Genomic DNA, 14125 nt, shown 5'->3' with positions numbered 1-14125 from the left:
GCCTCTAGGGCACAGGGCTCCCTAAGAGTCTGTATGGGTGATTATTTAATTAGTATCAGCATTTCTCACGCTGTGGTGGTTGTTGGTGTCCTTGAATAAAATACAACTCATAGCGACCCTATGAACCTTGCCCTGTCCTACAGCATGTTTACAATCTCCATTACACTCAAGCTCATCTTTGCAGTCATTTTGTCAATTTCCTTATTTCTCTCTGTTGTTGTTGTTGATTGCCTTCAAGTCAAGCATGACTCATAGCGACCCTAGGAACAAAAGGCTTGAAACCCCTCTACAACTATCGACATTTATCAAAGTTCATAGAGTTTCTAGAGACATGTTATTTAGGAAGTGGATGCTACTTTTATTTAGTTTTCCTCACACTGTATCTCTAGCACCTGCTCTATTGCCTGGCAGAATATTCACTCAATAAAATTTGTTGTATGAGTAAATTAAAATTATTTCCCTCCTCCCCCTGGGAAGGAGCGATGGCCATTTCTTTCTTTTTTTTAGCAGTTTAGGAGGTAGAACTGAGCAGGGACAGCCCATCAATGACCATTGATTTTGGTGGTAAATTAATAAACATTTCTTTGCTATTTTTAAAATACACATAAGTCTATATTCATTGAAGGAGGAAAACAAACCTCATTGCTTACAAAAAAAGTATACATTGTGTGTATATTTAACTCTGTTGTAAGGTAACCATAACTCTTGTTCCAATTTTAACAGGAGAAAAGATACTGAGTTTCAGGCTTTTGTGCAGAACTTTCTAAACAGTCATCCCTTTAAGATGGTTATGATCACCATGATCTCATTGAATGGCTTTCTTGTGGTTTTTTGGACCGTTTATGAAGTAAGATACAGGTTGTTCCTATTTTTTGAGGTAAGCAGACAAAATGGTCTCAATTTCTTCTAGTTCTGCTGTTTTAATGTTCATAATAATAGATGATGTTTAAGGCATTTTGTTTCAAGAACATTTTCTGTAGAAAAGAGAAAAAAATATCTAAGTACCTTCTAAATGTTCTTACATATGTGTGAGTGTAGTAACAGCATCAGTGACATGGATTTTTAATCTTTGTGTCTCCTTTTAAAAGCAACAACTGGATAGTAAAGCCAAAACCTACGTATAGTGTTTATACCAAAACTAGCTAGCAAGGCATCCTCATTGGGTGCTAGAAAACCCGTCTTTATCGGCTTCTGTTCAGAAGAGGGAATCACTGGGAAGGATAGCGGGCTGACATGAGAACAGGAGGGGGCATCAGGAGTACTGCTACCTATAACAATGCCAGAGGAACACCTCCTGCTAATCTGTCTGGGCTACAATCTGTTGTGTGCCATAGAGTTGGAATCAATTTGTAGCTGACCCTCTGGTGAGCTTTCACAGGCTGTAAATGCACAGGAGGAGATTTCCCATTCTTCCATGGAGTAGCTGGTGTATTTGAACTGCTTGCCTTTGGGTTGGCAGTACAGCTCATTATCATTAAGCCACCAGAGCACCCTAAAACAGTCAAGAGCAGGTGAACTTTCAGAAAGAACCAGGAAGCACTCCCTTCAAGGACAGGATCCCATAGAGGAAAAATACTGGAAGTGAAACAAAAAAATGAGCAAAATAGAAACAGAGAAAGGAAGAGGAAATCCAGGTAAAATAAAATTGAAAGAGGAGTACAGAACTAGGAAGTCTTGAAAATCCTCTAATTTTTATACACAAGAAAGAAGTAAGGGTTCTTTCAGAAAAACTGATTTTTCAGAAAAACTGATTTCACACACAAAAACATAACAAGCTTATTAAGGTAAACTCCAATATAAAATTATTAAAAGAGAAAAGATAATAAGGTGGCAATTGATATCCCCAAAGAAAATGAAAGCTCATCAAAAGATATGCTAATAAAAAGAACAAGCCTATAGTAACCCTATGAACGAAAGACCTGAACACTTGTTTAACTTTCATTGTTTCTCCTACATTCATAGAGTTTCCGGAGGCAATCTATTTTGGAAGTGGATGTCACTCCTGCTTCCAAGCCTATTTTAATCTGGGATCTCCACCAAATACTGCCCACCATGGGTAACCATTATCACATTTGACACATCGGTGTCACAGTGTTTAGCATCACAGCAACCACAAGTTACCTCTGTACAGCAAATGGACAGACCAGTGCTATACCACTTAGAAGAATGTTTGACCCAAAACAATTAAAACCAGGCCTGAGAGCAGCAGATTAAAATCATACACCTTTGGCTTGTTAACATAATTTTCTACCCACAAGGCCAACAGAGCTCTACAGCAATTCTATGAACAGCTCTAACCTTTGCGCTATCCTACACCATCCTCACAATCTGAGCACCGTATCAATCCATCATGTTAAGTATCTTCTTTTCTTCTCTGATCTTCCACTCCTCTCAGCATGATGCCATTTCCCAAGGACTGGAATCTTATAGTGTTGTATGTTGTTGTTGATATGTGCCATTGAGTCTCTTGCAACTCATAGCAACCCTATGTACAACAGCCCTAAACCCTGCTCTACTATCCCTTGCCAGTCTTATTGACTCTGACATGCCTATTCCCATTACCTCAGTGACAGACTCAACCCATCTCATAGAGGGTCTTTCTCTCTTGTGCTGTCCCTCCACCCTCCCAAGCATGACATCCTTCTCCAAGGACTGATCTCTCCTTGCAACATGTCCAAAGTATGTCAGACATAGCTTCAGAATCTTTGTCTCCAAGGAGAAGCCTGGCTTTACCCTTTCCAGGACAAACTTGCTTATTTTCCTAGCAGTCCATGGTATATTCAATACTCCTTTCCAGCACCATAGCTCAAAGGCATCAACTCTCCTTCTATCATCCCTAGTCATTGTCCAGCTCTCTGATGCATAGCAAGTAATTGCAAAGACCATGGCCTCTATCAGGCACCTTTTAGTCTCCAGACTGACATCATTGCTCCTCAGTACCTTGGACAGGTCTCTGACAGCAGACTTTCCCTATGCAATTCGTCTTTTAATTTCTTGGCAACCGGGACCAAGAATGTTGATTGTAGCGCCAAGCAAACTGAAGTGGCCAACAATCTCAATCTCTTCATCATCCATCATCATGTTGCCAATCAGCCCATTGGTGAGAATCTTTGTTTCCTTGATGTTGAGCTTCAATCCATATTGAAGGCTGCAGTCCTTGACCCTCCACAGCAAGTGTTTCAGGGTCTCCTCAGTTTCAGCAAGCAGGGTTGTGTCATCTGAATAATGCAGATTGTTGATGAGTCTACCTCCAATCCTGATGCCATACTTTTCATTGAGCCCAGCCTCCCAGATAATCTGTTCTGCATATAGATTGAAAAGATATGGAGATAGGATACATCCTTGAAGCACATCATTCCCAATTTTGAATCATGCAGTGTTTCCTTACTCTGTTCTGACAACTGCCTTCTGGTCCAAGTATAAGTTTTGCATAAACACAATCAAGTGTTCTGGGATTCCCATTCTTCTCAGAGTCAACCACAGTTTATTGTGATCCACACAATCAAATGCCTTTGCATAGTCAATGAAACACAGATAAATATTCCTCTGGTACTCTGTGCTTTCAGCCAAGATCCATCTGACATTAGCTGTAATATTCCAAGTGCCACAGCCCCTTCTAAATCCAGCCTGCACTTCAGACAGTTCTGTTGATGTTCCAGTTGTTTTTGAATAATCTTCTGCAGAATCTTGCTTGCATGTGATATCAGTGATATTGTTCGATAATTTTCACACTCTGTTGGATCGCCTTTCTTAGGAATGGGAACAAATATAGATCTCTTCCAGTCAGTAGGCCAGATGGTTGTCCTCCAGATTTCTTGGCACATTTGGTAAGCACATCCAGGGAAGCATCTGTTTGTTGAAATATGTCAGTTGGCATGCCATCAATTCCTTGGGCCTTGTTTTTTGCCAATTCTTCCAGAGCAGCTTGAACTTCTTCCTTCATCACCACAGGCTCTTGCTCATATGTTGTTTCATGAAATTCTCCTGTGTCTACCAATTCCTTTTGGTTCAATGCCTCTGTATACCCTTTTCATCTTCTTTTAATGCTTACTGGATCATATACTATTTTGCCCAAAGCTTCCTTAAGTATTGGAACTCAAGGTTTGAATTTGTTCTTCAGTTCCTTGAGCTCAAGAAATGCTGAGCAAGTTTGGTCCTTTTGGTTTTCTGACTCCAGCTCCTTGTACATTTCATTATAATACTTTTGTCTTCTTGCACTGTCCTCTGGAATCTTCTGTTCAACTCCTTAATAACTCGATTTCTTCCCTATCCTTTGGCTTCTCAGCTCTCCCGTGCAATATTTAGAATTTCTTCTGACATCCATCTTGGTCTTTTCTTCCTCCTCTGTCTTTGTAATGACCTTTTGCATTCTTCCTGGATGATATTCTTGATATCTTCCCACATCTCATCTGGTTTTCGCTCATTAATGTTCAAGGCCTCAAACCTGTTTCTGAGATAGTTTTGAAATTCAGATGGGATAGACCCAACATCAAATTTTGTTTGCCGTTGACTTGATTTAATTTTCCTCAGCTTCAGCTTGAACTTGCATGTGAATTGGTGGTCTGTTCCACAATCAGCACCTGGCCTAGTTTTCACATCTGATATTGAGCTTCTCTAGCGATTCTTTCCACAGATGTAATTGATCTGATTCCTTTGCATACCATCAGGTGAAATCCATGGGCAAAGCCTGCATTTGTGTTTCTTATAAAATGTATTTGCAATGAATTAAGTCATTGATAGTGCAAAATTCTATCAGTCTATCTCCAGCTTCATTTCTGTCATCAAGTCCATGTTTCCAACTGCTGACCCTTCTACTCTATTTCCAACTTTTGCATTCCAGTCACCCATCATTATTAATGCATCTTGATTGCATGTTCGATCAATCTCTGACTGCAAAAGTTGGTAGAAATCTTCTATTTCCTCTTCTTTGGCTCTGGTTGTTGGTGCATATATTTGAATGATGGTGGTATTCACTGGACTTCCTTGTATGTGTATGGATATCATCCTGTCACTCACAACATTGTATTTCAAGTCAGATCTAGCAATGACTTTTTTTGGGTAAATTTTATTTTATTAATTTTAATGAACACTTACAGAGATTTTGGATTTCATTTATTTAGAAATGACTTATTAAACTATGAAAGCAACCCCATTTTCCCTCACCTTTTCGTCTCCAGGATAGCAGATCATATGATCCTCTGACTCAAAATGTCTCATGCCAGTCCATCTCATTTTGCCAATAGCTAGTATGTTAATATTTATGCGTTCAATTTCCTTCTTAACAATATCCAATTTTCCTACATTCATGTTTCTTACATTCCGTGTTCCAATCACTAGTGTCTGCTTACAGCTGTTCCTCCTATTTGTTTCCATACTTGAGGGCTAAGCCTCAATTGCCATGTCTGCTAGTCTAAGTGTGCTCTATTGTACATAGGGTTTTCAAAGGCCTGCTATTTTGGAAGTGGATGGCTAATCTTTCTTCCTAGTCTGTCTTAATTTGATTGCTCAGATTTAGAACATTATCTGACAGACAAGCATTTTACAGAGAAGAGCAGATTAAAGATACTTTCCAGTAGTAGAAAAAACCCAGCAGATTCTGTGTTGTCCCCACCCCTGCCAGGTGTGTTTTGAGCCACCCCTTTCTCTGTTCCACCAGAATTTACATCTACTCCCACCCACTCCATTCAACAACAATCTCCCCTATCCAGCCATTGGTGTGATGGCCTATATGTTAATCTTTCTGGGCTTCTGTGATTCCTAATGCCTCAAGCTGCTGCCAGTTTCTTCCTCTAAAGAGCAGTGTCTCTTGATTTCAGGAGTCAAGAGATAATAAAAGTAAGTGAAGTTAAAGAGCATAAATGAGATGATCTCAGGTAAGAATTTATAAATAAGAGAAAAATATTTTAAAAAAAAGACTACACTGAGCTAAGAGAAACTAACAACAACTGATAAATCTTAGTATTAATAAGAGTGAAATGGAAGAAATTTTAAAAGTCATTAAAAATATTGAAAGGATTTGAGATATTATTAAGCACTTGAAAGTAGAATACAAAGATCCAACACAAGGCTAGTAGGAGTCTCTGATTGTTAAGCAAACAAACAAAACAAGAATAAAACAAAGAACAAACACTAAAACCTATAACCCAAGAGAAGTTACTTGAAATAAAATACTTGAAAGTCTATGTTGAAAGAATACATATTGCTTATGTGAGCCTAAGTACTCAGAATAGCCAAAATATAGAAAAAATACATTACTTTCAAGAAAAGGGATGGAAGAAACTATTAGAATCTAGGCAAAGTGACTCACCCAGAAAAGAAAATTAGATCATCTTCTAACTTTGCTACATTAATGCTTTGTTGATTAAAAATATTATAGCTTAGTTGAGATATTTAGAAAATACAATGTAAACCAAAGATGTTGGATCTGGCAAAACTCACTTTTTAAACTGTAAAGGGCACAGACTAGAATATTAATGTTAATATTCAGAAAGAAACTTAAGAAATATTGCTCCTTTGAGCCTTTTCTGAGGAATGTACTAAACAGTATATTTTAATAAACCGAATGACTAGAGAACTGTAACCATTAACACTGGTGGTGAACATTAAAAATGTCATTATTTTTAGAAATAAGATTAATTGTGAGTAAATAGAAAAAGAATATAGTATATAAGAAATGCGTCCTCTGACCATGAAAGTTTAATGTAACTATGTAAACAGTGGAGAGGAATGGAGTCAATAAAAACATTTAAATATTTTCAGCAATTAGTGGCTTTCAAACTATTCAAAGTGTTACTCTTGACATGTGCAATATAAGATAAATCAAATGAATCATTATGGAGAACTTTAATTCTGTAATTTCCTGTGTTCTTGATCAGGATATTCATTAAAGAAAAGAGATACAGATTTAATATAGAAGAGTTTAAATAAAAACTTTGTAACTGCATTTAATAAGACCTATGAGTTTGAATTCTTTTTTAAAAAAATTTTTAAAATTTTACTATTTTGTGTGTGTGTGTACTGTCAAATAAGATCTGATTGGTACAGGAGGAGATTGCCCCTCCTTTTCCAGCAAAGCATTTGGTGGATTCAAACCATGTACCTCTGGGATTGCAGAGTTTGAATTCTTGAGGTATTCTATCCATTGAAAGTCCTTGAGCATAGACCAACTCAATAACAACTGTGCAATCTTGGAAAATGTGGTGGTAAAAATGTGCTTTCTCATTAAAAGAAATAGGGCTTTCATGTGAATAATTGTTCAAGATGGCTGTGTTGTATTGTTTATGGTTCTATGCCCTATTGCTTTCCTTATTTGATGTTTTAATTCAGTATCATCCTTTAGTCAGTGTTTGAAGTACTTCTTTGTCTTTTTAAATTGTGAGTTGAATTATTGTCTCTATCTATTGTCCTTGTTTTCTGGTGGCTTTTGGGCAGAGGTTCTGAATGGCCATCTGTCAGTCTGCCATCATGAAATGTTCTTTCAACAACAGAGGGTTGTATCCTTTCTCCATAATTACTCAATCTGTATGCTGAGCAAATAATTTTAGAAGCTGGTTTATGTGAAGACGAATGTAACACCAGGATTGAAGGAAGACTCATCAACAACTTGCATTATGCATATGTCATAAATTTACTTCCTAAAAGAGAAGACTTGAAACATTCTTTGCAGAAAGTCAAAGACTACAGCCTTCAATATGGACTACATCTCAACATCAAGAAAGCAAAATCCTCACTTCTGGACCAATAGGCAACGTCATGATAGATGGAGAAACGGTGAAGATTTCAATTTACTTGAGATTACAATCAACACTTGTGGAACCAGCTGTCAAGAAATAAAAAGAAGTGTTACATTGGGAAAATATGCTATCAACTGCTTCTTTAAAGTGCTGAAAAACAAGGATATCAATTTAAAGACTAAGGTGTGCCTATCCAAGCCATGGTTTTTCAATTATTTCTGTTGTTTCTGAAAGTTGTACAATGAATGAGGATGACAGAAGAAAAATCAATGCCTTTGAGTTGTGGTGTTGGAACATAATACTGAATATCCTATGGACTGCCAAAAGAAAAAATAAGTCTAAAAAAAAAAAAAGACAAAATAAGTCTATTTTAAAGGAAGTGCGACCAAGGCCATATAGGCAAATATGGGGAAACTTAGTCTCATATACTTTGGGCATGTTGTCAGGAGGGTCTTGTCTTTGTATAAAGACATTAATCTGGGGAAGGTGGAACATCAAAGAAAGATAAGAAGATCTTCAACAAGGTGGATTGACACAGCGACTCCAGCAGTGGACTCGAGGCTATTAGAGATCATGAGGATGCTACAGGATAGGGAATGGTCAAGTCTGTTCTTAATAGGATTTCTATGAGTTTTAATTGAATTGATCCCATCTAACATCAGCAACAACAAGACTTGACAAGGAGATTTCAAGTCAACTGTTTTAGACTTGGAAATAAAATGATAATTTACAGGTTAATCCCCCAAGAAAACCAATAAACCTACACTTCAAAATAAAAAAAAGAAGGAAAACGATGAAAACTTAGTAAACACTAAAGCAACAGCAGTTTAAAAAATAAGGAAATGAACTCAGCATACAAAAGAAGATAAAGCAAAGATTATCAGCAACATTACAAAAAAAGAGTGCAGTAAAATGATGGCAATAAAACTATTGGCAATTGCAGGAGAAGAATGGGAAATCTCCTCCTGTGCAATTAACTGCCTTTGAAAACCCTCTGAGGGTCAGCTACGGGTTGGTTCCAACTTGATGGCACATAACAACAACAATATTGGCAAGTACACCAATTGTGAATGGAATAAATACACCAGCCAAGAGAAAAGAGTATCAGAATATATGAGATCATAATATACCCTCTACAAGAAGGATAACTTAGACACAAAGACAAAATAGACTAAGAAACAAAAGGTAGGAAAAAATGTATTAGGCAAATGGCAAACAGAAAAGAGCAAAAATAGCAATATTAATTACTGATAAAATAGACTTTAAGACAAAAGATAGTGTAAGCGACAAAGAATGGCATTATATAATGATCAAAGAGTCAATTGAACAAGAGGACATAACTATAATACGTATTGGTGTAGTTATTGTTGAGTGCCATCAAGTCGTAGATGACCCATAGCATCCCTATGAACAAAAAGTCTTAACACAAAACTTTCATCTTTTCTCTAAGTCCATAGAGTTTCCAGAGACAAGGGTTTTTTTTTTTTTAAAGTGGATGTCACTCCTGCTTCCAAGCCTGTTTTATTTGGGAGCGCCACAAAAACAAGGCTAGAGGGCTAAAGGCCCAAGGGCCCCAATGCCTTTTTAAATACAAGGCCAAATCCAATCAGCTCATACCCAGTTGTGAGCAACAGCTACACCCAAGTCTCAACACCAAACCAGAAAACACATCTTTGCAGAATCCGGCCTTTCTGGTCATCTTCCCAGCTTGGAAATAGCCCCAGACTACAGCTGAATGCCTTTTTAAATATGAGACCAAATCCAATCAACTTACACCCAGTTGTGAGCAGTAGCCACACCCAAGTCTCTGTGGCTGGATAAGGTTCTCATTCCCAAGAAAGATTATCCAACAGATTGTGGAAATTATTGAACAATATCATTAATACCAAAGGCAAAGGAAATATTTCTGAGAATCATTCCTTAATGTCAGCACCTTGACAGAGAACTGCCAGAAATTCAAGCTGGGTTTAGAAGTGGCTGTGACACTAGGGATATCATTACTAATGTCAGAAGGATCAGGGCTTAAAGCAGAGGACACAAGAAGAATTTCTGTTTGTGTTTTATTGACTTAGCAAAGGCATTTGAGTGTGCAGATCATAACAAATTATGGCTGACATTGAGAAAAATGGGAATCCCAGAATACTTACTTATGCTCATATGAAATGTATATGTAGACCAACAATCTATTGTTGAAACAGAGCAAGGGAACCCTACATTGTTTAAAAGGAAGAAAGACGTGCAGGTGGGGAAGTCAGTCACAGGCTGCACCACCAACCACTGAGAACAATTACACTTTCTGAGAGGTAGGCTGCACTCAGATGAGATTCCTGCATGGCTGTGCTATAGATCAGTGAGAACTTAAAGGACTTTAGGGAAGGCAAACTTTCCTACTGTTCAGGGCTAGAAATGGCCTCAGATAGAGTGAGTTGTGTCCCCTTCAGTAAAGGGAACACTTTATGTCTGTATCTAATCAAAAGCTTCATAAAGAAAACCTTCACACAATGTCAAGAAAGCAACAGGCAACCTCAAACATAGTGAAAAAATAAACAAGCCTTATCATAAAAAAGTGGAATATTTTGCAGACCCAATGAATATCTCAGAGACTGGGAGACAGAAGAAAATATATTGATATGGAGAAACATAAGCAACTACCAAGAAGAAATTGCCAAAGTTAGAAGAATGAAACCATAAGTAAAGAGGTACAAGAGTTTTAAAAATCATTACAAAACAGAGAGGGTACAGCCAGTACAGTACTGGAAATAATAAAAATGCATGAAAATATAATCAAGAGTATCAAGACCAGAATGGTAGAAGTTTCCAATATGCTGGAGGTGGGGGGGAATGCAGAAGAGATGGAACAGAGAGTTAGTAGGCTGGAAGGGCATCAATGGGAACATACAAGAAGAAAAAAACAGAGAAGAGACAGAAGGAAAATGAAGAAAATATTAATATCATGTGGGGTAACATCAAAAAGAACAACATATGTATGATCAGAGTTACAGAAAATAGGAGATGGGATTCAGGGAAAGCACTGAAAAAATTGTGGAATAGGTACTAGAAAAATTTCCCAGATATGAAGAATGAGGAAATCTACATATCAAGAAGTTCCGCACACCTCAGACAGACTAGACGACCCCAGAAGAAAAAATCAAGATATATCATAGTCAAATTCTCCAAAAATCAAAGATAAGGATAGAATACTAAAATGAGGGAGAGAAAAAAAAAAGAGTTGCTTGCAAAGGAGAACCAATTAGATGAAGTTCTGATTACTTAGCAGAAACCATGAGAGCAAGAAGACAATGGGATGGTGCATACAGAAAGCTGAAAGAAAACAATTGCCAGCCAAGAATCCAGTATCTCACAAAGCTGTCCAACAAATTTGAAGGAGAAATTAGGTTATTTGCAGAAAAGCAGGAACTTAATGGAATTTGTGAAAACAATACCAACTCTACAAGAAAGTCTGAGAGAAGTTCATCACACAGGGACACTAAAGGACAGTGGATGGACCACTGTAACTAGAAACATCAGAAAAATAAGCACAGCAAATTGGCAGTGATAGAACCTGGTCTGTAAATGGCATAAGTGCACCAATTAAGAGAAAAAGAATACTAGAGTGGATTAAAAAACAAACAAACCCAAAAGTCCATCAATATGATGCTTACAAAAGACACATCTAAGAAATGAGGGAAAAGACAGACTAAAAATCAAAGGTTGGAAAAAAATATGTTAAGCAAATGGCACCCACAAAAAAAGTAACCGTGGCAATATTAGTCTCTGTTACATAAGACTTCAGAATGAAAATCACCATAAAAGAAAAGAAAGGACAGTATATAGTGATTATTAAAGGCATAATAAATCAAGAAGACATAACCATGGTCAACAACTATGCACAAAATGTTAGATCTTCAGAATACATAAAACAGTTGTTAACAGACTTAAAGAAATAGCACCACAGTAGTGGTGGGAAACTTTAATACACCACTCTCACCAAAGGACAGGTCAGCCCAAAAGAAAGTTAACAAAAATGCAGAAGGTCTTAACTATACAATTTGCCAACTCCATCTTGTGGATATATTAAAATAAGATCCACCCAAATAAAATTAAATTTACTTTCTTCTTAAGTGCACATGATACATTCTCCAGAAATGATACGATATTAATTAGGACACAAAGCAATCCTTAACAAATAAAAAAAAATTGAAATAATACAGAGTATCTTTCAGAACACAATGCTATAAAACTAGAAATTAATGACAAGAAGATAAAGGACCGAAAAACACCCACAAAGAGATGCAAACAACCCAAGTGCCTGAAAACGAATGGATAGAAAAACTAAAGTACATTCACATAATGGAATATTGCACAGCATTGAAAAACAATGAATTTGTAAAACATTGCACAACATGGGGGAGTCTGGAGAACATCATGCTGAATGAAATCTCAATCACAAAAGGACAAAAACTGCATATTGCTGTTGTTATAAAATAGAACAGACATAATGAATACTGCATTAGATCAGATGAGGGGAAGAACTATCCAAAAGGAATATATGAATAGGCATTATTTATTATTGTTGATACAATCTGGAACAAGGAATCCATTGCAGGGAGGGGGGATGGAGGGCAGAAGAAAATGTGCAACAATGAAAAAAAAATTAAAAATCCCAACCAAAACCACACAAATAGAAGTTATATAACACCCTGCTAGAATATGACTGAATTAAAGAAGAAATAAAAAATGAAATTAAAGTTTCTTGAAACAAATGAAAATGAAAATAAAATATCAAAACCTCTGAGATACAGCTAAGGCTGTCCTCAGGGGGCAGTTTATAGCAATAGGCAAACATATACAAAGGAAGAAAGAAGCAAAATTAATGTATTATCATCTCCACCAAATAGAAGAACAACAATCTAATCCTATAGTCTCTACAAAATAGGAAGTTATAAGGACAAGAGCTGAAATTAGTAGAATAGAAAACAGAAAAAACAATTGAAACCATCAATAAGACCAAGATCTGGTTCTTCAAAAGAATCAACAAGATAGACAAATCATTGGCAAATTTAACAAAAGAAAAGAGACACAAATAACTTAGAAATAAAAGAGGTGACATCACAACAGAACAATAGGAAATTAAATCTATAATAACTGAATATTATTAAAAGCTATACTCTGACAAATTTGAAAACTTAAAGGGAATAGGACAAATTCCTATAAACTCATCCCCTACCCAGATTGACTTGGACAGATGTAAAACACTTGAACACACCCATCACAAGAGAAGTAATTGAGCAGGTTGTAAAAAGACTACTCCCAAAAAAAGTCCTGGCCCTTGGCTTCACAGCTGAATTCTACCAAACATTCAGAGAAGATCTATCACCAATTCTGCTTAAATTATTTTTAAAATATAGAAAGAAGAAACATTCATAGAGTCATTTTATAAAGCAAGCATAACCCTAAAACCAATATCAAGCATGATAACCTTCTCCAAGGACCGATCCCTCCTGTCCACGTCCCCAAAGTACGTGTGAAAGAGCTTCAAAATCTTAGCCTCTAAGGAGAAACTTGACTTCAACCTCTCCAAGACAAACCTATTTGTTTTCTTGGCAGTCCATGTCAAGACTCTTTTCCAGCACCACAATTCAATGACATCAATTCTTCTGTCATCCTTAGTCATTGTCCAGATCTCTGATACATAACCAGTAATTGCAGAGACTTTGGCCTGGATCAGGTGAGCCTTAGTCTCTAGACTGACATCGTTGCTTCTCAGTACTCTGGAGAGGTTCCTAACAGCAGATTTTCCCAGTGCAATTCATGTTTTGATTTCCTGACTGCTGTTACCAAGAGTATTGATACGACCCTGTTACTCCACTGTGGATCACAACAAATTGTGGCTAACCTTGAGAAGAATGAGAATCCCAGAACACCTAATTGTGCTCATGTGAAACCTATCTTGGACCAGGAAGCAGTGTTCAGAGCAGAGCAAACTAAGTCTGTATGTTTCAAAATCAGAAAATATGTGTGTAAGATAAATGTCCTGTCTCTTTACCCTTTCAATCTGTATGCAGAGCACATCATTCAGGAGGCTGGACTTTATGAAGAGAAATGCAGCATCAGGATTGGAGGAAACGCAACAACAACATTCATTATGGAGATGACACAACCTTATTTGCTGAAACTGAGAGGGACCTGAAGCATTTGCTGCAGAGGGTCAAGAACTGTATTTTGCCATATGGATTGAAGTTCAATATCAAGAAAATGAAAATTCTCATCACTGGGCCAATTGGCAGCATCATGATAAATGGAAAAGGGATTGAGATTATTAAGAACTTCAATTTGGTTGTTTCCGCTATCAACACTGTTGGCTCCAGCAGTCAGGAAATCAAAAGATGAAT

General features: G+C 37.0%; 1 protein-coding gene across 1 annotated transcript in view; it reads left to right on the top strand.

The window, feature by feature from the left end:
- Positions 1-14125, top strand: part of CATSPER3 (cation channel, sperm associated 3) — a 95794-nt gene that overhangs the window by 23399 nt on the left and 58270 nt on the right. The window contains exon 2 of the mRNA XM_006888140.1: positions 724-877. Within this exon, the coding sequence (XP_006888202.1) occupies positions 724-877 (154 nt within the window). The remainder of the gene's footprint in view (positions 1-723; positions 878-14125) is intronic.

This window comes from Elephantulus edwardii, unplaced genomic scaffold (assembly GCF_000299155.1).
Source record: "Elephantulus edwardii isolate Elephantulus edwardi_28Jun2011 unplaced genomic scaffold, EleEdw1.0 scaffold00064, whole genome shotgun sequence".
NCBI classification, from domain to species: domain Eukaryota; kingdom Metazoa; phylum Chordata; class Mammalia; order Macroscelidea; family Macroscelididae; genus Elephantulus; species Elephantulus edwardii.
This window is presented reverse-complemented; position numbering and strand designations above follow the sequence as displayed.